The sequence below is a fragment of the Neopsephotus bourkii genome, unplaced genomic scaffold, assembly GCF_033783945.1.
Source record: "Neopsephotus bourkii isolate Nb327-2 ecotype Australia unplaced genomic scaffold, CSIRO-AGI_Nbou_v1 NB_678, whole genome shotgun sequence".
NCBI classification, from domain to species: domain Eukaryota; kingdom Metazoa; phylum Chordata; class Aves; order Psittaciformes; family Psittacidae; genus Neopsephotus; species Neopsephotus bourkii.
In genome coordinates this window covers 1,475,001-1,499,350 of record NW_026901177.1, presented here as the reverse complement: position 1 = coordinate 1,499,350, position 24,350 = coordinate 1,475,001, and the positions used below count along the sequence as shown (strand labels likewise).

At 40.6% G+C, this 24,350-nt stretch overlaps 2 protein-coding genes across 4 annotated transcripts in view; one reads left to right on the top strand and one right to left on the bottom strand.

The window, feature by feature from the left end:
• Nucleotides 1–10,353, top strand: part of FXR1 (FMR1 autosomal homolog 1) — a 37,019-nt gene extending 26,666 nt beyond the window's left edge. The window contains exons 11-17 of one of the 2 annotated variants that reach the window (XM_061353506.1): nucleotides 950–1,036; nucleotides 2,071–2,278; nucleotides 3,828–4,031; nucleotides 4,725–4,925; nucleotides 5,711–5,791; nucleotides 8,358–8,449; nucleotides 9,340–10,353. In XM_061353506.1, the coding sequence (XP_061209490.1) occupies nucleotides 950–1,036; nucleotides 2,071–2,278; nucleotides 3,828–4,031; nucleotides 4,725–4,925; nucleotides 5,711–5,791; nucleotides 8,358–8,449; nucleotides 9,340–9,510 (1,044 nt within the window). In that variant the 3' untranslated portion in view covers nucleotides 9,511–10,353. The remainder of the gene's footprint in view (nucleotides 1–949; nucleotides 1,037–2,070; nucleotides 2,279–3,827; nucleotides 4,032–4,724; nucleotides 4,926–5,710; nucleotides 5,792–8,357; nucleotides 8,450–9,339) is intronic. The other variant, XM_061353507.1, reaches the window with a different exon arrangement.
• Nucleotides 10,354–11,677: 1,324 nt separating this feature from the next.
• On the bottom strand, nucleotides 11,678–16,523 carry DNAJC19 (DnaJ heat shock protein family (Hsp40) member C19). 2 transcript variants are annotated; one of them, XM_061353508.1, is made up of 6 exons: nucleotides 16,382–16,523; nucleotides 15,777–15,828; nucleotides 15,421–15,494; nucleotides 14,985–15,061; nucleotides 13,971–14,041; nucleotides 11,678–12,377 (listed from the first exon to the last, which is right to left on the bottom strand). In XM_061353508.1, exons 1-6 carry the CDS (start codon nucleotides 16,382–16,384, stop codon nucleotides 12,307–12,309), a joined length of 348 nt encoding a protein of 115 aa, XP_061209492.1. In that variant the 5' UTR covers nucleotides 16,385–16,523; the 3' UTR covers nucleotides 11,678–12,306. The 2 variants fall into 2 exon arrangements, with proteins under 2 accessions (XP_061209492.1, XP_061209493.1); XM_061353509.1 differs by lacking the exon at nucleotides 15,777–15,828 and having other exon boundaries at nucleotides 16,382–16,475.
• Between the last annotated feature and the right edge of the window lie 7,827 nt (nucleotides 16,524–24,350).

The following is a 24,350-nucleotide window of genomic DNA, read 5'->3' as shown; positions in this document are numbered from 1 at the left end:
TTTTACTTTCAAAGCCAGTCACACTGAATGTTATAACAAAGAACACGTAGCAAAATGTATGCAGAAAGAGTTTCTGGAATGTGACTCATGTTACTTAAAGTGCTTCTTTATGGCTTCATAGAGGGGTCACTGTTTCATCTCTGCATCATTATGCAGTTTATAAGTACAGCCTTCATGACCCATGCCATCTTTTTATTAAAAATAAAAACATGGTGGCCAGCCTCTAATGGTGGTGATGTCCATGTTAGAAACACATGATATCGGGGATTTAGGTATTTTTAGGGGCAGATTGTTTTAAGAAAAACAGTTTTCTAACCGTTCTGTGGATATAGATAAAGCAGTTTTGATTTATTTTTTTTCCCCAGACTAGCATCTTGTAAATTTCATATGAAATAGGAAAGGGTTTTTTTGCTGCTGAAGAAAGACTTTTTTTGACTCTTTTCTCCTGTATGTACTTCAGCTGCACATGTAATTTGGGTTTGATAATGTTAGTAGTGTTCACATACTTTAAATCTATGAGAACATAAGATAAAATCTTCTACAGGTGCTTCATCTCATCCAGTGGCTGCTTAAACCAACTTTACACTTCTTGGTAAACTCTGGGAGCTCTTAACAGCTCCTGGGATAAACACATGTAGCAGCTGTGTTACCTGGGGGAATATAAACACTGTATGTCAAGTTACCTCAGCTGCCAGAATAGGTTCTTGAGAAAGCTGAGCAGTCTTGTCCTTAATGTATGAGCCTTTACCATCACCTCAGTTTGAGCTATTTCTAGTGCATATTGGCAGCCCAAGATTCAATTACTGACTGGGCTTATTTAGCTCACTTTCATAATTTAAACAGAATCATCACGCCACCCCCACCCCCCCTCCCCGTAATTTGGGCAGAAAGCATTGTTTTGATGATTACTTTCTTCCTGAAAATAAGATTTGACTTTTTGTTTGTGTAGGGAATGGTACCATTTGTATTTGTTGGTACTAAAGAAAGCATTGGAAATGTCCAAGTTCTCTTAGAATACCACATTGCGTATCTAAAGGTAAGTGTATTTCAGAAGAAATTTTCTGTAGAGGAAACTTTAGTTGAGTAACAGAATTTTAGGTCAGCGGTTTTGACTTTAGTGGGATTTGCCACTGATAAACTGATAAAACGATTGGTATATTGAAATTTAAGGTTCAGTGCCTGGAACCCACCCCATGCTCACAGGTATTACATAGGCCTGTAAGGACGTTATTGTGTTTACATAGTATTGTTGGTGTTGAAAGGATTGGATTGTAAAGAACACCAGTGGAAGTGGGTTTGGGGAAGTGATAAGCAATTTTTTTTGTTTATGCTAGTGTTCTGTTGTTCTGAAGTTAACACTTTGTTGGGGTAGGATGGAATTTCTAGTGTGACACGCTCATACTAGGGACCATTTAGAACAGTTACACATTTAGATGTGTTGGAGGTGTGGCAGTGACTTAACAGTGAATTTGAATTGTGTTACTTTGACAGTTTGCCTTTTTTCGTTTTTTTTTTTTTTTGTAATTAAATTAAGTGTTAAGCCTGAATGGGGCCTACAAGGATGCTGGAGAGAGACTCTTTGTCAGGGATTGTAGTGACAGGACAAGGAGTAATGGGTTCAAATTTAAACAAGGAAGTTCAGGTTAGATATAAGGAAAAATTGCCCAAAGTTCTGAATGCTCCATCCCTGGTGGTGTTCGTGGCCAGAGCCTTGGGTAACATAGTTTAGGGTGAGGCATCCCTGCCCATAGCAGGTGGGTTGGAACTAGATGATCTTAAGGTCCTTTCCAGCCCAAACCATTCTACAGTTCTATGAACATGTGGTGAAGTATAGTTAAGGAAGGTAATAATAGTCTTTAAAAGTCTTTCTTGTTGTGGTTTAACAGAAAGGTTTTAGGTTCTTCCAAAACTCAGAGGCTGCAGGGCTCATACCTCAATTCCACTATTTGTAGTCACCTTCAGAGTGGTGTTAACTTTCCCACAGGCACATGGGCTTTCAGGATGACTGGTATTTTGCTAGGGAGAAGAATGTTTCTTTATAAGCAATTGATTTTGTTTCCTTTCCTGTAGGAGGTGGAACAACTAAGGCTGGAAAGGCTCCAGATTGATGAGCAGTTGCGTCAGATTGGTATGGGTTTCAGACCCTCTTCTGCTAGAGTTCCTGAAAAAGAAAAGGGTTATACGACCGATGAGAGCACCCTCTCATCTGTGCAAGGCTCCAGATCCTACAGTGGAAGGGGGAGAGGCCGCAGAGGCCCCAATTACACATCTGGTTACGGTGAGTTTCCTTGATCGAGTCCTGGCAGTACTTTGGAATCTAGGACTGTCTCTAGATTTTGTGCTCAGCACAGTTGAGTGAAGGTAGGGTTGAAAATGCAGAGTGGCCATTTTATTTTTTCATAAAGCTCAAACCACCTAATTAGATTTACATTCTTGTTGAAGTTACGTTTTAAATTGAAAAACTGAGCAAACCAGACTCTGGTAAGATCTTGTCCTTCAACAGTAGTAGTTATACAAAGCTGGAGAGAAAGATACTCCTCAGGAGACACAACGTAAAAAATCTGGAATTAGCATTATCTGTTTTGATTGAAGAGGAAAAAAATCTTGTCTGTGAGCATGGCCATCTCATGGATTCGTTTTTGAAAAGTAAACCAAAGTAACTTATTTATTCAAGAGATTTTCCGATGGATTTTTAAATTAAGGTGGCACAGCTGTTCAGTGCCCTAGAGGTGTACATGTCCCCTTTTCAGACACCAGCAGCTCCCCAAATGGTGACAGTCTGCATTTCAGTATAGACACATTTCAGAAAGAAATATAGGTGTTCCAGTAAACAAAGGGGGAGGAAAAACTGTCTGTTTAATACAGTAAATTACTCTTGATCATCTACTGTAGCTCTGTTCTGTTACAAAATCAGACACCACCACCTTTTGGAATTTACAATCTGTCACTGGCTCTAGCTTCCAGGACTGTGCCGTGCTGGTCAGGTTTAGTCTGATGATAATGCTGATGTTTGCAATGTCATTTTTTTTCCTCTTTCCCTAAGAATTGTTTGATTAAACTGCAATGAAAGCTGTTTACGTACACACAGACTTCCATTTGGAAAAAACTCTCCCATCCCTCTCCCCACCCCCAAAGAAAAAAACAAAAGGCAATAATTGCAGGTTAGGATCATCTGGGTCTATGTATCTTTACTCCAGAACAGTTATTTGGGTGTTCCTGGGTGCTTTATATGAATGGTAGATGTTGAATTTTCAAGTAGTGTTAGGCTGTGTGGGTTTGGTTACCTGAGAGGGGGCAAGATATTCCACATGCTGTTGAATACAAATGGTTCAGTTGTTCAAGGCAGCATCCCAACAGGCAGAAGAGGTTGCTAAGCAACAGCCATCCTCTCTAAGGTGGCAAAGTTGTGCCTGGGAATTTCAGAGCAGTTGCCTAGAAATAGCAACCAAATGCCTGCAGTGCGACACAAAGAGAGGGAACACCATTTCATCCTTGGCTTATCTGTGTATGGCAGTTACAGTCTGGTAGTCTTTGAGCCCTTATTTTGCATGTTGTTACAAACAGATCTTAGAAACTTGGGTAACGTTTGCTCTATATAGTTCATATGTGCATATATTTTTATATATGAGTATATATGGTATAAAATTATATATGCCCTTATATGCTTTTAGAAGTTTATATTACTATTCTGTATTTATGCATTTCATATGTATTGTAGATATATGTAACCAGCCATACTGGTTGGAAGACTTCTATGAGGATATCAAACTAGAATACAGTGCCAGATTTCATACTGATTTCCAATTTTCTTTTCCTTCCTGTACAAGGTACAAACTCTGAGCTCTCTAATCCCTCTGAAACAGAATCTGAGAGAAAAGATGAACTTAGTGACTGGTCCTTGGCAGGAGAAGATGACAGAGAAAGCAGACACCAGCGTGACAACAGACGACGTCCTGGAGGACGAGGACGTAGTGTGTCTGGAGGGCGTGGGCGTGGTGGACCTCGTGGTGGGAAGTCATCCATTAGCTCTGGTACTGTGTTTCACGTGTATCTTGAGCTTAGTCCTTGTGCCTGGCAATTTCCTGTAGAACTAGTATTTTAAAATACTCCATTTTTGCGTTATAATCTTAATGTATTGGATTTCACTAGAGCTGTACAATAGTTTTCTGTCATATGCTATGTTATTAGATTTTTATCTTCTGCTCACAGTGATCTTCTTTTCCTTCCCCTACTACACACACATAATAATCACATATTGCCACATTTTATAAATCTTGGGCATGTTACCTATGGCTGTTCTGTGTTAAGCTTATGCTTAAATACAGAAGAGAAGAAATCACAGGATGGAAGTTTTCCTATGCTTTATCAGAATTTACTGTGATAATTCCTACTACTTCAATAGTGTCTGAAGTCCTGTGCTGCTGTGAAGCAAAAGGTGTGTTTTACACATTTCACAGCTTTGAGTAAAAGGTCTTTAAGTGTTACCTTCAAAGTATTTGTGATGAAGTGGTTGAAGTGGTACAGGTGGCTGTTGTGGTGCCTTAACTGCTGGGTTTGGAGTAGAGGAACTAGCATGAAATCATAAATACTGTAGTTCTGTGTATTAGACCCTGTTGTAAGGTTGCTCTGTATTGAAACTTTCACATGCAGGTGTGAGTCAGCCTGGAAATTAAATTAGATGCAATGGCAGTATCTTAGGCCTAAACTTCTTTTTGTTTGTTCAGTACTTAAAGATCCGGACAGCAACCCTTACAGCTTGCTTGATAACACAGAGTCAGACCAGACTGTGGACACTGATGCTAGTGAATCTCACCACAGTAGTAACCGCCGCAGGAGGTCGCGTCGGCGAAGGACTGATGAAGATGCTGTTCTTATGGATGGGATGACAGAGTCTGATACAGCTTCTGTTAATGAGAATGGTTTAGGTATGTAAACAGTTGTATAATAGTCCCAGAACATGCTGAGCAAAAATGGTTGTCCATGTAAGTGTAGTGAAACAATCATTCATTTTTTGTTAGTGACAAGTCATTGTTCTGTTAAAGTTTGCTGTCTGATTAAAGAAAGACTTCTTCCACGACTCTGCCGTGGAACAAATCTGTTCGCTGAGCTCCACTAGTGTTTGCATGTGCCTGTTTTTTGTAAAAACTGTCTGACAAGACACCCAAGGCTACCCTGTTTGTTTGCCATTAGTACTGTTGTTTTTCATGCAAAGAGTACTGTTGGATCAGTGTTCTGTTTTGTTCTGGGTAATCTCAGTCTTGGTGTAAGAAAGCTGCTTAAGTAGCAGTCAGTTTGTCTCTACCCAGCTTCTGCTTAAGTACTTTCCCTTGGTAAATTCTTTTGATACTTACTGGGACAAGACTATAATCTGTTTGTTAATACTGTAGGGGGGGGAAAAACCCCAACAAAATGAAACCCTCTTCATGGGTTATGTGGGTACAATTTGACATATGGTTACTTATTTAATAAATGAAATCTGAGGTCATTAAGCATATGCCTATATGTTTTAATGAGCCAAGAGCAAAAAGTAAACTCTAGCTTTTGTGTTATTGTGTATGCTTTTGGTATAAAGTAATGTTTTTCTTTCAGCCTGTCTTGTTTAGCCTGTGTCTGTAACAGAAGCTATTTTAAATGCCCCATGCTGCAACTGAAGAATTTATTTATTTATTTTATCATCAGAAATAGTTCATGGTCAACTTTGCAATTGCAGATGATAGTGACAAAAAACCCCAGCGACGCAATCGTAGCCGCAGGCGTCGCTTCAGGGGTCAGGCAGAAGATAGACAGCCAGGTAATTCGAGTGGAGCTGTGGGTAATCTCAGGTCGAAAGCATGAGAGAATGTTGTGTCTGCTGTTTTACATAGAGCTGCATAATATCAAAAGGTTACTCAATAACTAATAAGACTACTAGATAAAGATAAAAGATTTCTTCTACTAGGAGAACTTAAAAAAATTCTTAATCTGTCTAATGAAACTAATTTACAATGTCTAACTCTTTGCTTGGACATGAGAGTTATGCTTCTGATCTGGTTCTGGCTGAGGTCAATAGCCAGGCTGCTGTTGAGTTCAGTGCTCCAGGACCCAGACAGATGTGAAGGCTAGTGGCCTGCGCTCACGTGCATCTGTGCGCTTGCACCGAACGTGACACAACCTTTTCAGCGCTGGCTGAGCAGCAGGAGGTTGGAACAGCAGGATGCAGGTGTCCTGGCGGAGCACTGTGAGGGAACTCACGTGGGATCCACCAGCCCTGTGCCTGCATCAAACTGCTGCTATCAGTCCTCAGCTTTTGTCCGTATTTTAAGTCATCTGCAAATTGAGGGTGGGGAGGAGGAATTTAAATGAAATTGCATGTTTCCAGTTTTTCGTTGTTGTGGCTTGTTGCATTTCTTTTGTGTGTACTAACACTTGAAATGTTAATGATAAACTAGCTAATACCCAGTGTAATGCCCCATATAGAAAATGCTTGCATACCCATGGCGTGAGGTAGTAACAGAAGGTCTTCTAGATTGACAGGTTCAAAATTGCACCCATATATGTCTTCCTTCTATCTGTGGTGCTCATACAACATCTGTTTCAGAAGAAAAAAAAGTTGTTGTATTACACTAACCAAAACTTGGTGAATGGAAAAGAAAAAAAAACCCCAAACACCCACCACCCTCCATCACCCACTAAAAAAGCCCATCCAAACCAAAAGTAACCCTTTACTTTTCAACATCTGGTTTTGTAACAGTCATAGGAGTTCATAAAGGGGCAGGAAAAAGTAAAAATGGATTTCAGCTTTTACCTTTAGGAAGCTAATTTCAGCCAGAAATATGAGATATCTGTCATCCCTCTAGAAAGCTGTGGTATTCATCTTTTAAATCCAGGTATTCATCTTTTAAATCCAAGTATTCAAAGAACAGAATTTCCCAAAGACAATTTCTCTTTTATTTTTTTTCCTTGTTGATGTCTTGTTCCAGATACCATTTTCATTTGCATAATAAATATTTTTAAATGCAACAGTAAGAGCAGTGGTAGTCAGTTATACTATTTCTGTGAAAAATGCTCTAAAAAGTTAATCTGTTCATAAATACTTAGTAAGTATATAGTAAGAGGACTTCAAGCCAGGATGAACTCCCCTGTTGCTAACAGTGTAGTCCAGTCCTTTGGTTGCATTATTTGGTTTTTGTTATTACATGTTTTGAGGTCCTATGATGTATATGACTATTAAGAATTGGTGTCTGTGCATAAAAGGTGCACTGTGATGTAAAGGTGCACCTTTACATCACAGGAGCTGGGTACAGAACCTCACTTTAAAGAAAAAGCTCTCCTTGTGAAGGAAGTTGCTTGGTCTTGATCATGATAAAAGGAGCCAGTTGTAAGAAGTCCACTTAACGTAATGGGGAAATTCCTGTGTTGTGCTTCCTGTTCTGATGTAGGTTTCATGCATGTCATTCCTAAAGCCAGAAAAACAGTTCACCTGAGTGCATGATATACAGACTACATGCAACAGACTCTGCTGTTCAGCAGACAATGCTTGCCAATTCTATGTGCTGTATCTCATCGAAGGTACAAGCATGTATGTAAATTAGTAGTATGACATATTCTGAAGACAGCTGACTCCCAGTTGGTGTGGTTGCAAGAGGGTGGGGGATAGCACAAACCCCAGGCTGCATGAATGTGTGCTGGGGTGGTGAGACAAAAAAGAGGTCAGCAAAGCCCTGGCCAGCATTCATTAAGTGTACCCATAACAGCCCAGGCATGGCTGTCCTGCCATTGAGTATGGGCTCACTCATGCAGAGCTGCCAAGTGTCCGTACACACACCACAATTACCCCAGCCACCCACCCATCAGCCAGAGTTAACTCTGCGGATTGCGTTTTGAATGCCAGGAGGAGGGTGAGTTCTCTTGCCAGTCGCTTCATGAAATAAGAAAGATTTGAATGCTGCTTTATCGTAAGTGATTACTCTGACCCTCCCCCAGTTCCTTTCATATTTTAACTTCATTTCATTAGTATGACATTCTTTGTTACTCAAGATGGTAAAACCCCAGTGGCAAACACAGTCAATAGTTTAAAGGGCCTGCAGTATGATCTCTTCAAGCCCAATCCAGAAAGCCCCAGTAAAATTTACAATTGGGCCAAAATTATTAATTTAGTAACTTTAAGATTCTACCTCCAGATCATCACCTTACCACAGATTTTACTGAAAGCTGTATTTAACAGAACCAAATTGATCCTTGCTACGTAGTTGATACCTGTAAGTGTGAAGGCCTTTTGTGAGATGTCCCCAGTTACAGCATAGCTTGTACAGAAAAGAGATGTGAAGCTTAATGAGAATTCTGATGTGAGCATCACTGTAATTTTTTTCCCTGAACAGTAACAGTAGCTGATTATATATCACGAGCTGAATCTCAGAGTAGACAGAGAAACCCTCCAAAGGAGACACTAGCCAAAACCAAGAAAGAAACGGTAAGATCTTTTATTTTTCTTCCTTTTTTTTTTTAATATGTATTTCCTCATCTCCTGTAACAGAACAGTAAAGGAATGCTTCATTTAGATTGCTCACACTTGACTAGAACTGTGTTTGGGTTCAAATCATGAAAAGCAAAAATGGCCCAGAGCAAACAGAACTGCTTTTGACTTACAGACTGCCATTGCAGACTTTACACTCAAACTAAGTCTAGGGTAATACTCAAAGTAAGTCTTCAACGTTTTAAAGTATTGCGCTTAATAATGTAACACTACATGATAAAATGTAAAAATTACCCATGGATTGAGGCCTGAAAAGTAATCCCTAGAACACATTATGGATAGAAGATGCTAGAAAGCATGTTTAGTGACTGCTACAAACCATTTCAGAAAGAAATGTAGAAAGACTGTAGATTTGAGACCTGTTCTGCTTAAAGTATCAGAGTGGTGTTAAAGATCATAACAAATAATATCCATATCAGGATTTGTTTACTCCTGAAGTGACACTGAACTTGCTGATGCAAGTTATGTCTGAGGTTAGCAAAATAAGATCCACTGCTGTATAATTAATAGAACCTACTCTTAAAATAGACAATGAAAGGGGTATGAAACTCCACTTGTCAGGTAGCTTCTTCATTGGGTTAGACAAATGAAGTGAAGCGTTCTGGGTCTGCTGGGACTGTGCTGCCTCAGGGTTACCTTGGCATGGTTTCCTTGCAAGTGTTGGTACAGCAGTGTCCTATAAAGGGCAAGGTGAGTAACAGGGTGCTGTCAATGGCAGGGTACTAGCACGGGCTGGCAAGAGGTGTTTCCTAATGTAGAACTGCGGAGCCAGAGGGAAACTCAGGTGACACTGTGTATTTGTAATATCCTGGTTTTGTTTTTTCAAGGCAAAAGATGCTATTGATGAAAACAGCCCTTCTGAAAAGGCAGTGAATGGTCCTGCTACAACTTCTGGGGATGAGCCTTCTAAAGTACAGCATGCTCCTGATGAGAAGAAAGTTACTGTTCAGGAGGATGGAAACAATCAGGAAGAAGCCGTGCTGAATGGTGTTTCATAAACTGAAGTCCCTAGTTTACAGTTCTTCTACATTACATTTAAAATAGTGCTTGTATAAGCTTGCCAAAGATAGAATATGGATCGCCAGTCTTGACACCGCACTTTCAGTTCCTCCATTTTGGAATACAGAAAGGGGAGGGATCCTGAAGAAATCATATGTTAAACATACTTTGACACCTACTGTGTTATAAATATATCATCAGATGTGCCTTGAGATAGTATATGTAACATTTAAATAAACAAAATTGCTGGCTATAGGAAATGTTATTTTGTTTTCAAAATATGGCAAAGATGTGAGGGGGATCCCTAACATAATACTCTTTATGAAAGCATTAGCTGCTTTTGTTACATTTTTAATAATATGCAACCACTTCTTCACCTGAGGAATACTAGAAAGAAATGCAGTCTAAAATATTTTGCACTGAAATGTAATTTCTCCATTAGTTTAGTCTGGAAACTGGTCTGTTTTAATACATGTTTTTTAAATGCTGTATGTAGAGGAAAAATCTGCAGACCACTGGAATACATTTGTTAAATTCTCATAATCTGCAGGGATACTGGGTGACATTGGCAGTGACTGTTCTACATTGAGGCTTTGTTTGGTTTATTTATTAAACTGTACAGTATTTAAAAATCAAACATAGCTTTAGTTAACACTAAGCTGAATTAGTCATGTCCATTAAGACATAACCTGAACTACTGAAAAGATCAATTTCCAGAAAGTTTATTCTGTATAAACTACATATGTTAGTCCTTAGTAGAGTATTTTTATTTTTGTTTTGGTTGTTTGATGTGCAATATGTTTTTTTTGTATGCTGGTAGTAAAATAAACTTTGATCTTCCATCTGTTGACTGTTTCTATCAGAAATTTAAATTACTTCAAGTTAGATTACTATAAGGATTTCAAGCTATTGCCACAATTGGAACTTAACTTGCAAGGCAGCTTGAACCTTTAATTCTTAATTTTGTAAGAGTTTTTAATGTGCTAATCTTCCATTCTTTATGGTGATGATGTAAAACATCAGTGAAGTCTAAAATCAGACTTCGTGTCTTGGAGAATCACATAACCTGACTAGCATATATTGGAATAAATGCAGATGCTGTTTGTGATTAAGTTGGAAGTGTGACACACTAACCCATCTTCTCAGGCATATGAGCAGTGAAGCAAAGGACACAGGTGTGAAAAAACATCTGGGTAGCAATGAGATGATACAAAAAGAGCAAACAAGTACCACTGAAGTTGTGCTGACTTCAGAGACAAAAAAAAAGATGTCTTACCTGATTTTGTTAGAAGGAAGGAAGGAAGAACACAAGTATTCTGAGCCACCGGCGACTCCAGTGGCTGCACCTGATGCAGCTGCAGAAGCGCTGTGCCAGTTAGAACAGGGTATTTCATGTAAGGACATGCGGTGCTTTCAATATGAATTAAGTGTTGACACTCACTGACAATGTTCCCTCCAGGAAAACAAGTAGAGCTAAATTGCTGTAACTCAGCAGCCACAGGAGTGGAAAGAATTTGAAAACCAGGGAAGCAAAAGGTGCTGTTTAAAAAGGTAGGATTCCCTGGTAGGAACAAACTTCTGCATATGACTTGTGATGAACCTCCTCTGGAGCCTACTGCATGGCAGTGTTCTAGCTGTGCTTTTTGCTCCACTTTAAATAAATCCTGTAGTAAAGTTAAGTAACTGCTCCCTCCATCCTGGTTCTCAATGTTTTCCATTTCATACTCATGACACTGATTTGATCCTCTTTGGAAGGCCTGGAACTCCTTCCTGTTGCTCTTGTAATACTTGCTAAATGGGCTGTAAGGAGCAACAATGCAGGCAAAGAGGATGTGACAGCCCTTAGGAGCTGTACACTGAAGTAGAGGCATGCCTGTGCCAGACAACTGAAAGCTCAGAAACCCACCATATTTATGAACAGAGGGGTGTTAACCCTTGAAGATGCTGTACAGCAGAGCAGGGTTACCATAATTGCTGAAGGCTGGCAGGATTTGTGGAGTACAGCTGAACCCACTGGCTGTAATTTGTATACTTGGGCACTGTGCTGCACAACAGATTCAGCTTTCATGGTTGATGTAAACAGTTCCTGTTCCCCAGTTATAAATGCAAACCTTATTATGTGAATTCTAACTTTGTAATGTAATATAATGTATAGAACTGCAGTACTTAATACAAATCTTGAATTTATTAAATGCTATAAAATCCATTAAAAACTGAAAGTTACTAAAACATCTGGGACATTCCAGACCCATCGGCAACGCTGAAGAAGCTAAACCAACCTTGTTATTCACAAGGCGAAGACAGTTTAGTGTGTATTTCCTATACTTTATTTCTTCAGCCATAGACAACCACATCTGCCCAGTCCTTCCCATCAAATAAATCCTCTTGCTTTTTTCCACCCCCTCCCCAAACCCGTCCCTTGTGCTGCCTTTGGCATGTGGAAGAACAGCACCATGAACTTTAAAGATAGCTACTTTAACAAAAATTAGGTAACAGCAAGGAAGTCTGGTAACATGCACTGACCAAACCACTTAGTACTCTTTTACACTGAAAACAGTTCTGAGTGGCAGATTTTGCTGCTTAATAAAGAACAGCTATGAAAAAAAGAAAAACCTGAAGTCTCGCTTGCTCACAAACTTCCCCAAAAAAGTGACCAAGAAGTGAGTGGAGAGGGAAGTATCTCCCTGAATTCATATTTCCAGCTTCATTTATATTAAGTCAAAGACTGACATTAGAACTTTTCTTGAGCCATCTATCAAAAATAATCATTTGTGTGGACAAACCCTCTGATTTTCTCATTTTTTAGCCTGGTCTTCCAATAAATCTTTAGCTTCATTGATTTTGGCTGCTACATACGGAGAGCCACCTAGAAGAAAGATAACCTTGTATCACCTCAAGTGAAAAAAATTTCTCCTGCATTGTTACTAATGCCACAGTACATAGGAAAAGAAGCAAGAAGCAAGAAGATAGTCTGAAAATTACTCACAGTAAAGTGAATTATTCACAGTAAATTTTTACAGCTAAAGCCCTACCAGTTCACACCTGCAGTAGGCAGGTGGGCAGGCAGCTCCTTCCCATCGGGTTGGTTTTGGTTAATTGGAGTGGGTTTTTCCTCTGGTTTTCCAAGTCATAAATGAACACTGGTTGCTGGCAACTTAGTGGGAAGTTTGTTGTGAACACAGCAGCATCAAGCTACCAAGTCTGCAGATAAATGTTTCCCCCCAGTTCAAGGCCAACATGTGAACTGCTGCAGTACCAGCGGACTGGTTCAGTTCGTAAACATGACATGCTTACGATGATACTGAAAAGAGAATCCACTATGCAAATGCTTTGAAGTTGTACCTGACCCTGAGATGCAAAGATTTATAGCATGATTGTATTATGCCTGCCATTTACTAGTACTGGAATTACTCCCTTTATCTGAAGTTAACTTACTTAGGTCATGTAAAAGGTGAAATGCTCCTAGCAGTTACTGGCTACATGCATATATTCAATCAAGTTAATTTTGAAGTTAACTTTTGCTAGGTATTCTCTGTGAAAGGCACAGCTCAAGGATTAGTTTGGATTTTGGTGCATGTTAAGTAAAGTAACGAAGTTCCATGGTCAATTTAAAGGAAGCATTTTAAAGAATCAGAATAGTTATGGTTGGAAAGGACCTTAAGATCATCTACTTCCAACCCCCCTGCCACGGGCAGGGACACCTCACACTAAACCATCTCACCCCAAGGCTTTGTCCAACCTGGTCCTGAACACTGCCAGGGATGGAGCATTCACAACCTCCCTGGGCAACCTATTCCAGTGCCTCACCACCCTAACAGGAAAGAATTTCCTCCTTATATCCAATCTAAACTTCCCCTGTTTAAGTTTTAACCCGTTACCCCTTGTCCTGTCACTACAGTAAATTTTGCCTTTTAAGTGAGGATTAAGAAGTTAACTGCCAAGCACTATCGCATGATTCTGACTCACACAAACTAAACAATGCAGAACAGATATAGGTGCCTCAAGTTACTAACTTGAAGCATAACTAGATTCTGAGCCTTCAAAGTACCACAAATGCAAATATTTTGTAGTTTAGTGTCTTCATCAGACACAGAAGGCTCAATACTTGCTATTTACAGTGAACTGCCCATGAACTCAAACTCATACAGCACATAAAGCACGGAAACATACTCTGAGATTTCACCTAAAATTAAGATAATTTTAAGTCTCATTTTAACAAATCATACTTTAATCCAATGCACACAGAAGATAGAGCAAGTGACAGAAGCTGATCCGCTGAAGCTGCCTGCTTGCTTTAGAGCATTCAAACACAAAAATATGCTCCCATATTAAAGCACCCTAAAACGTTTTCACTCCAATTTTCTGGGGGGTTTTCCAGTAGCTGAGGTAGTCACCTGTCACTTCTTCCCAACACAGTTCTGTGTTAAAAACATTAATTAATCAATGTGACTTTACTTACCTTTATCTGGATGATTCAGAAGCATGATTCGTCTATGAGCTTCTCTGATTTTACTTCTGTTTGCTGTAGGGCTTTAGAAGAGAGAGAAAAACTAATTTAAGGGAACCTCACCGACACCCCCACTCACAGTCTTTAAAAGGTGTCTTAGAACAAGCAAGCACTCCATCTTATCCAGAAATCCTCTGGCTTACATGTATGCGTTTCTTTTGCTGTTACTGCCATGTAACATCTAAGCCGTGGGGAGGGCTGCTAAAGTTTTTTCCAGGCACTGCATGCTGAAGAGGACATGCCAGAGCAATCTAATATGGTTCGGGTCATTCACACAGTTGAAAAGAAACACAACTATGCTCTAACATTTTATTGTGTCAACTGGAGGACAACAAATAAGATTTGCTCTTGATTTAAAAAAAAAAAAAACAAAACCCGTAACACAACAACATACTGTCTGTACACAAACTTCAGGTAGAAGTTGCCTTCAAACAGAAATGGTTCTTGTTCTCTCTCTCGTTAGATAAACTTGTGTATCTGGTCTTAAGTCTCTTTAAATTCGGGCAGGGCCAGCTACCATACTTGTATCCAAGATATTCCAGAATAAGTGATGAATTTACTCCACATACAAGGAGTAGGTTTGCAGCACCTTCACACTGCATCTATCTGAAATGCACTACAGTGACACAACCCATAACCAACCAGCCCAAATGTATGCCCCAAGCTGAGCAAACCCTGAGGCTTCTTGAACATGGCATATGTGGCTTTGCAATGTGCTAGGGACTTGCAGACATACAGAAGTCCAACTAGAGGTAGCTTTAAGCAAGCTAACATGCCACCAAGAATCTCAAATAAGTACAGAAAATCCTGAAAGGCCACTTCATGCCTCCTCACTTGCAGTGACACTCCCAGAGGAAGACAGGCATAGGACAGCCTTCAGCATCAAGAATTACATCCTATTCAATCTAGGGCAGCAACCAGGTAACACTGCGGCCTCCTTTTGATTTCTAATAAATTTCCTTTTACCTCACTCCTAGTATTAAAGCTGCTTCTCGTTTAGTCATTTTGGGTTCAAATCCACCTCTGTAATAACCACTGAAGTCCTGAAAGAGAAAACATGCTAGTTTACAAAACACTAATTTTTAAGTTAATCAGTTAAAACAGCTCATTATCACACTAGTAGCTGCTGAGCTTTTAGTCTGTGAGAATACTGCAAGGCTTCTTTTGAGCTTGTAATAAATACAGCTGAAATAGAGGAGCATTATTTATATGAGTACTTACTCACCAAAACAAGTTCTTTATTAGTCAACCTCCACCAGAACTGAGATTAATTCTACTATTATTGACAAAATTATCTTTAGCATTAGTAAACACACCAATGCTACAGAGACAATAGTCTGTAGCTATTTCACCAAGTAAACTTTTAAATAGAAAGATGTTTCTGATAAAACAAAAAACTTACAGGTTTTGGTAGGTTCTGAAGTGCTTGTTTTACTTGTGGCTCCATTTGTTTCATAGCTTTTAGTGCATAGCGACCTTAAAGAAATCAGTGTTGAACATGGCTAAGTGTAATGCTTCATGAAAATTTAGCAATTCAGGGCAACTGGTAACTTGTGGATTAGAACAGGAATGAATTTTGGGGGATATAAAAAAAATTACTTCGATCTTCTGTTTAATCACAGCCGTGTTTTTTCAACACAGGCTCTCCCAAAAGAGTATCCTGTATCAGCTACTGAGCTACCTTAACATTCATCCATACAGAAGCAGGCAATGATTAAGTACAACTGGGTGTTCTGTGTTCTTCCATCATCCACAAACCTGCAAATCCAGCTGCCGCTATGGTCAGGCCAACCGCCACCATTGTACTGGCCTGCACAGGGAACACATAAAGCACCTGTTTACCAAAGGAAAAGCCGAAAAGCCAAAAAGCCCACCTGGCAATCTCTACAGCAGGTCAGTATATACATTTAAACCCCCATGACTAGGGGAAATTGGTCATTATACTATTTACTCCAGCTGTATAGGAGTAAACAGCTCTCTGCTACTGTAGATGAGCGTAGGGGCACGGCGACATTTGGCGTAGCTGCTGCTGGCAGCGGGGCTGGGGCTCAGGCGCGCGCGGGAGCAGTGGGAACTCCCCAGCTGCGGGAAGGAAAGAATCCCAGCCTAGCAGCACCGCCTCGCTCGGCGGCTCCACTTTAACCCCGGAGTACCGGGACTGATGCAGGAACCCATGGCTCCGCCGCGGCCTGTGCGGGTCAGCACCCTCCCGCGCTGCCCCAGGCCCGTCGGTACTACGGCCGGGCCGAGCCAAGGACGAACTGAGCTCCTTCGGCCAGGGGAAGGGCCTAGGCGCTGCCGGCCCATAAAGAAGCAGCGCCCGGTTCCTACAGCGAGCCCCGCCGGGCCCTGCCCGCACTCACCATGGCCGCCCCAACCCCGGCCCCGCGCACTGGCGATCGCCGGGACGAGTTCACGGAGGGCCCCGCTCGCCGTACGGCACCCGCGCAAGCCGCAAAGCCACCTCCAGCTGTCGTAAAGCGGGGCGGGGAGGGAGCTGCGGACACCGTTTCAGGGCAGGCGGCCGGGGCAGGGCCTTGGGTGTGTGAGAGGCGGGGGCGGGGCGGGGCGGGGCGGTGTGTGAGGGGCCGGGGCCGGGGCTGGATGGGGTATTGCCGCTTGTGGTATTGCTGCTTGTGGTATTGCTGCTTGTGGTGCGGCGGGGCGTGGTAGGACGGCGGAGCAGCCCGGGGGCAACGCAGGGACAGCCAGTACAGGGACCTCTCCTTGGGGAGAGAGAGCGTTTACAGCTCGGGGCGCGGCACAGCTGGAAACATCCGGTGCTGTGCGGCAGGGCGCGGTCCGACGTGGAGATGGCACCGGCGGGTGTCATGCAGCGGCTCATCTGCGGGAGAGGTCTGCCGTTGAGCGTGGGCCGTAACTGCTGCAAGAGGGACAGGGCACAGTGTTACAGCGTTATGAAAATGGTAGTACAGTCCTTCGTCTTGATGCAAATGAGCGATTTGTTTCGTGATCTAGAGCCTCTTCACACAGGAGGCTTCTTTGTTACATCTAAGTAGAGGTTTTGCCATTTTTTTCTTTTATTATGTTCTTTCTCTGTTCACCCCATTTTTCCATGAGTTGTGTGCTTGCTTCCTACTCTCCATGCCTGGTGCATTCATGACCCAGGCTCTGAAACCCTGTGTGGATGGCTGGAGCTGTGGTGCTGTTGGCACAGGGCACAGCTGTCAGGCAGCCTGCAGACACATCCTGCCAGGTGTAGGTTCCAGATGGACAAGCTCAGTTACTTCGTTCCTGAAGATTATTACAAAGTGAGGGAGAATTACAGACCTGTGTATTTGAGTGTTACTAATAACACAGTGTCATCTGTTAATCATACGGTGTCGTACGCAGCACAGCAGTTGAATGTCCTGTCTGTCTGTAGTTCTAGTAAGAAATCACAGTTCTGGAAACGAAGTAATGTGTAGCAAACGGAGTAAAAGCCTTTAGCCTGAGGTCACAGCTCAAAGCACTGTGTGCTAGTGTCTGGCTGAATCTTAGTCTGCAGGAATGAAAAGCTGTAGTGTCATCCTCTGTGCTTGTAGAGCATGTCTGTGTCCTCATGGGCTCCTGGACAGCCAAGTGATTGCAGGCAGCTACCTTTTGGTTGCTTGAGGCCTCAGACTCACAAGCACTGGCAGAAGTAGTTCTGGATGAGGGCTAATTCTTGGCTAAGCAGCTTGTAATTTTGCTGGCTTTTGCATTGGAAGGTAGAATTTTTCTTTTGTGCTCTATGATTTCTGTGAGTACTGAGTTCACTTTGAATATGTCATAATTTCAGTTTGAGTTTGAATTGGTTTGTTTTGGGTTTGTTGGGTTTTTTTTCACTAAAATTTCAAGTGCCCAATTTAAGGTAATATTTGGAGGTAGTTTTCTGTCATCTTTCCCTGTCATCTAAATAACACTACAAGAAAATAATCCGCCTTTTAAAATGGGTAGAAGAAAGATTCTTGGTTAAGATGTTTCCACTTTTGTACAGTGGAGATAGAAATAAAAGGAAACTTTCATATTTGATAAAGGAATCAAACCAAATCATTGTAGAGCACTAAACTGTGACAGCCTACAAGACAATTTCAAACATAGGGGAGGTAGCTAGTGAAAAACACCTAGGTGTTTGTTTGGGGGGGGGCGGGGGAGAAAAACATCCATAGAGATGTATAGGAATGGTAGCAAATTAGATTTTCTTCATACGTAGAAAAGAATTTGGTTTTGAGGTGGTTTCCATTTTGTCCCTTTTCTATCAAAAAGGGGGTTAGAGCTGTGCATCAAAGGGGGGTAATGACTGTATGGGAGTTGACTAATGTTTAATTTTTCATATCATCTAAACCAGTAGAGACAGAGACTCCTTCCCTGTAATTAATTACATGAGGTTTGATTTTTCCATCTTGACAGACCCTTCACTAGATCCAGGTCCTGGTCGCTTTCAGGAGAAAACTTACCTGCAAGGGAAATTTATTTTCTTTTTTTTACTGGCTTTCCCAAGTCCCCATTTAGAAGAACCAGTAGCTCTACTGGCAAAGGGGATTTTGCAGATTTATACTTAGTGATTCTTTCTGTTGTGGGATTTCTCATTTTTTAGAGAAAAAGGACAGACCTTATGAGATGTGCCAACTTCCACATGGGTTGGGAACTTGTTAATAACATACCTAACCCTTCTCCTCTGACAACCCTTTAAAGAAAAGCCAGAAGGGGAGATCTTGGGAGGCTTCTGCTTGTGCAAGAGATTTCATGTTTACTGAGGAGAAAGTAACTTTTATCTGCAAGTGGGAAGGCCTGGCAAGAGGGATTTGCATTATTGGTATATTTGATACCAGCAATTGGACAAGACTGTTGGTTGAGCCTAGAGATTGAATAAAATTTATTACTATTATTAAAGAATTTATAATACAGCATTCCAAGATGAAATATCACAATTTCTATAAAATATGCTGTATCTATTTTTACTTCATAAGACAGTCCAAACTTCATGTCTTACCACGTTTTATTGCACTTCCCTATAAGAACTAAAGGAGAACTAGCTCTGTTCCAACTTGGACGTCTCTGTGGGTACATTATATTAGATAAAGAAGACAAAGCCAGAGGTACAAAATGCCACACTTGTTAAGGAAGAGGATATTTGAGAGACTTCTAACGTGTTTTGAGTGTGGTCTTTTTTCAGGGCTGCTTCTTCAAGTACCACGTGTTTCTAGAGAGTATATGATATATAAAATATTTTTCTAACTTCTGCTAGCTGAGGGGATGTCCTGGTTTCAGCTGGTTTATGGTTATTTTTCTTCCTAGTAGCTGGTACAGTGCTGTGTTTTGACTTTAATCTGAGAATAATGCTCATAACACACCAATGCTTTTAGGTGCTGCTGAGAAGTGTTTACTCTGTCCAAGGACTTTTCAGACTTTCATGCTCTGCCAGTGAGGAGGGACACAAGAAGCCAGGAGGAATCAGAGACAGGACACCTGACCAAAACCCCAAAGCATCCCACAGCATGTCATGCCCAGTATATAAACTGTGGGGTGTTATGCAGAAGGGACTTATCACTGTTCAGGTCGGGCTGGGTATCAGTCAGCAGCTGGTGAGCATCGCTTGCACGTATTGTGCATCACTTATGTTTATTTTTTTTTTTTCCCCTTTCCCCTTTTTAGTTTTATATTCTCTCCCCTTGTTATTTTCCTTATCATTAGTAGTAGAATTAGTATAGTAGTATATTGTACTTTAGTTACTGAACTGCTCTTACTTCAACCTGTGGGTTTTAAATTCTTTCGATTCTCCTTTCCAACCCACCTAAGGAGGTGGGGAGAAGGAGCATCTGCGTGGTGCTGAGTTACCAGCTGGGTTTAAACCATGACAGGGGAAAAACAGTTGCTTTCCCTTCCCTAGCACTGTTTCTAGAGTACTTTGGCATGGGTGGTGGATGTCAGCTGTTGTAGCACATACCTAAACACGGCCACTAAGCTTTCCAAATCTGTATTAGTATTAAAGTAAGTTTTCTGTGCATAAATTTGCAAATAGCCACTCTATGCTTGTCTAAATCTATTCCATTTTCCTCCTCTGCTGCTCAGAAAATCTGTATGCAGTGCAGAAAGGGACTGGGTGTTTAAAAGCTGTGTTTAAGTCCATGTCAGTTCATATTTCAACACACAAAGTCAGTAAACATTTATGTATCTGAGTAGCTTTAATAACAAGTGCTTGAAGGATCCAAGGTGTGATATGTTATTTATGAAACTGTAAGGTTTATGAATTATTACTTATATATAGGTGGAGTTCTCCAGAAACTAATAATCTAGATGCCCCTCTTAGCAAATGGTGTTTTAATTCTTGCCAAATGCTGAAAGTTGATTTTGTTCAGGTTCTGTACATAAATATTAATCTTGTGCTCATGACACAACAGGTAGCTTCATGATTTTTAAGCCTTGTTTTTCAGGCTAGTACAGCTAGAGCTTTACGGCCATGTTGGTGGCTATATAGATGTGGGGGCACCATGCTGAAGTAATAGGTACTTCTGCTGTTTATAGGAAGCAGGAATTGGGCATCATGAGGAATATAAAACTCAAACAAAAACTGAAAATGCAGAAAACCTCCTGCAACCAGAATTATTTTTTTCCCCTCACAAAATTTGGAAGTGGCTTGTTTTGCCATCAGAGTTTGCATTTATTTAGAAGTTGAAATTATGTTCTACTTGCCTGATTACTTCATTTTATAGCACCTTTTTCCTCTCCATCTTTTATCAGTCAGCCTTTTGGTGGTATATGGTAGGCTGTTTACTTGCAGTGAAGTAGCTGCACTACATTTTTTATCCTTTCTGCAGAATGTCTGGTTTTGAAATCAGGAGGAAGGCAAAATTATTGAGTGTTTACAAACTATGCTTTTGTACTTTCTTCTGTCAAGAGTTTTATCCTTCTGCTATCTTCAGGTTTTCTGCTCTGGGGTTAAAATACCTTATGATGGAAGATTACTTTTCTTCTGAAATCTTTATTTTATTGGATAAAGCAGCTGGTATGTAGTATAGAAGTTAACTTTTCCGTTAAAACAGACAATTTCTGCAGAAATATGGAAGTACTTTTTCTTAACTGTATCTTACTTTCTTGTAACTGTATCTTTCACAAACTGGACAGAAGGTGAAATAGTTGTGCCAGAAGGTTTGTGGTGTACCTGTTAAATGCCTATATAAGACTGTTGAACGTGTAAGTGTTGGTTATGTTGTCATATGCACAGCTGGCCAAGTCTTACGTTGCTTATTCCTATATGTACAGTGGCTGAATACCAAGCTGTTAAAGGCTTGCTGGATATTCACCTTGGGACACTAAGACACAGAATTTCATAAGCAATTCTAAGTGCATTATTTATTTATGTGTTAAGATATATATAGTAGAAAAAAGCTTAGGTAGACTGTCTTGTTGTTTGGGTTTTTTTTTCTGCAGACCTTTTTCCTGCTTTCTGCCCATCCTCCACCTTCCTTGGCTATGCCAGTCTGCCAGTTACATATTTCATGTCTCTTTTTTTTTATTTGTCCTTTTTGAGATTCTGCCGTCTTTTTCTGTGCTCACCATTTCTACCAGAATACAATGCTGCACTCTCTTACCTGTGGCTAAGTTAGCTTGGTATATGTAGCATCAATTTGTCATTAAATTTATAATCATAATTATTAGAACATAGTGTGGGTGACATTAATTATAAACAGAGATTCACTTAGTAAGAATGGTTGTGGATTTTTTTAATCAGACAAAGAAAGATTTTGCTGTAATTTGACACCAGGTATGAAGTGTGTTTGTGTGGCAGGTAGCATGTCCGTGTTCATAACAGTCACAAGAAAATCCATCCGTTTGACTTGCCGTGGCCGATATTTGGCTTCCTAGTGCAGTTAAAAGGTAAGATTGCTGGTAAGTGATGGAGCAAGGCTTATAATGGTTAGTAAATTAGTCACAAAATTCTGTGACAATTCCCTAAAGCTGAACTAGGGAACACAATCTAGATGTGAATATGTTCTCTCACAGTAATTTCTAAAGTCAAGTTTGATAAATATCACCTTTTACCAGTGTTGTCCTGAGCTGTGCTTCTTATTTGAGGAAAAAGCAATGAGATAATGCTGATGTGTTTTACCAGAGCTATTGCAAAATCTGGTTTTATGTTATAATTACCCTTGAGTTTTCATTTTTTATGTTTGTATTCTGCCTGAATTTCTGCTGAAGCTTGCATGTCTGTGCTGTGAAACTCTTTTAAGTATTAGGAAAACAAGCTTGTGGTAGTTGTAGCAAAGAAATTTGAAAGAGTAAATCCTTTATTTGCATTGACAATGAATTGTAGTGAGGAATAGTTCTTCAAAATGAAGGTCCTGATTCTTAAGTTTCCCCCACATGCTTATCACTGGATCAGAGCCTGGATTGGTTGTTAGGTAGGCTCTGTTGCCTTTGTGTGTGATGTAGGTTCAGATTTGCAACAGAATCTGCTCCGCTCCTACCCAAAGATTGTGTCAACACTGTCAGCCAGGAAGGGAAATTTGGGCAGAGCAGAGAACAGAAGGTGGGGGAAAAGCAAGAAGATAGCTGCAAGTTACGGGAAAGCTTTAATGACATTCTTCAGCCATGAGTTTATAAAAAGCTTTCTCTAGATGCTGTTTTTCTGACAGAGCAGAGGGGTTTTGCCCACTGATGTTAAGGTTGAAAGTTGAAACTATAATGGATGGGTTGATGATGGAAGCTGTAATGGGTAGTGTTCGGTTTGCATTTTGCTCTTGATTTGCATGTTACTGACTTTAGGAGAGAAGATTCAAGACTGTAGGCAGAAAAGAAAGAAATTAAAAAAAAAAAACACAGCAAAGAGAGGAAGGATCTTGCTCAAATAAGAATATAGTTGAGAGGGCATATGGTCAGACCTGTAGATGGTAGAAAGGAAAACTTCATAGGGACTATGCAGAGATTGTTTCAACTGAGCCATCAAGTTATCTGAAACCAAGCATGGAAAACACTAAAGTACAGTGTGGATGAGGAGTAATTTGTGTATACCCCTTTCTACTGTTCTAGTCTGATGGGCTTATTTAATAAAAGTGCTGCAGACAGACTGGTGTATGTGGAACAGAGGGTATGTGTCTGCAGTGTTGTAAATTTTTTGGTTGTGGGTTTGTTTTGCTTTACTTTTTTCTTGAAACACACAGGTTTGTCTGGATTACGTTTAGGAAGAGGTCTGCTCTCTGATGGACTGGTACCTAGTGAAGGTTATTACTGCACAAAGCATATCCTGCTCTCCCCATTTTGACAGTGACAATCTGCCAGCGAGCAGAAAAGGAGCAGGGTGAGATCAATACATCAACGTGGTTTTTTCTAGAAGAAGCAAGAAGGGTAGACTGTCTTCTGGAATACCTTGACTTGACTGGGAGGGAGGGAAAGAGATCTCTCCTTACAGTAAGGACACTGGGAAGGTGGGGCCTTACCAGACCATTCTTTGCAAGCAGAATCAAATATTCAAGACCCAGTGGTGAGGTCACCAATGGCAAGAGATGTACCACAAAATCAGAAAAAATTGCTCTGCTGGTCTCTCACATCTTTAGCAAACACACCATTTCCCAGGATATTGATATTGGGATCCTTCTTTTACTTAGGCGTTTTTCTAATTTGTGTAAATCCTTGATTATTTACTAAGTGTGCAGCATGTGTCATGGTCGCCTGTATTCCAGCTGAAAGCTCTAGCCATTGGTTTGTAGGAGCAACAGACTTCTTTCTTGGTTTGACTGTTTCCAAAGCCTCATTTGAAATGTCAGATAGTGCATTTCCTTCATGACTGACATCCTTCATTTCATAATCCTCACTCTTGGACATCTCACTGCATTCTCTGCACAGGCTGATTAATATCTGCCATACATAAAACAGGATCTGAATTTGTCCCTCCACAATGGAAAAGGTACGGTTGTGTAGCATGGCATAATATAATATAATATCTCAAAACAGAATATATAGTGTAGTTTTTGAGTGGGTTTTTTTAATCTTTGAATTTGTGCTTAAAGTATGACTGATGAGGGACAGTTAAAGTTAAGAAATAGGTATTTATTTTGGTTTTGAACTCAAAGGACGTAAGAAAATCCCTATCCTTTTGAGAAGAGAGCTGCTTGGCTTTATTGCTGACAGTTCTGGCTCCTGTATCCCTTTTATACATAACTTCACTGTCCCCAAGAAATTGGGCTCAGTGAGGAGCATGCAAGATATATCCTAACCTGCTGTCAATATAGGAAACCTGTCAAATGACTGTAACACTAAAACTGTGCATAACAAGTGGTCTGGCAAACTGCAGATGCATACTGGAATGATGCTCAACTGGTTAGGGACACTACTCTGACGTGCAAAACTCCT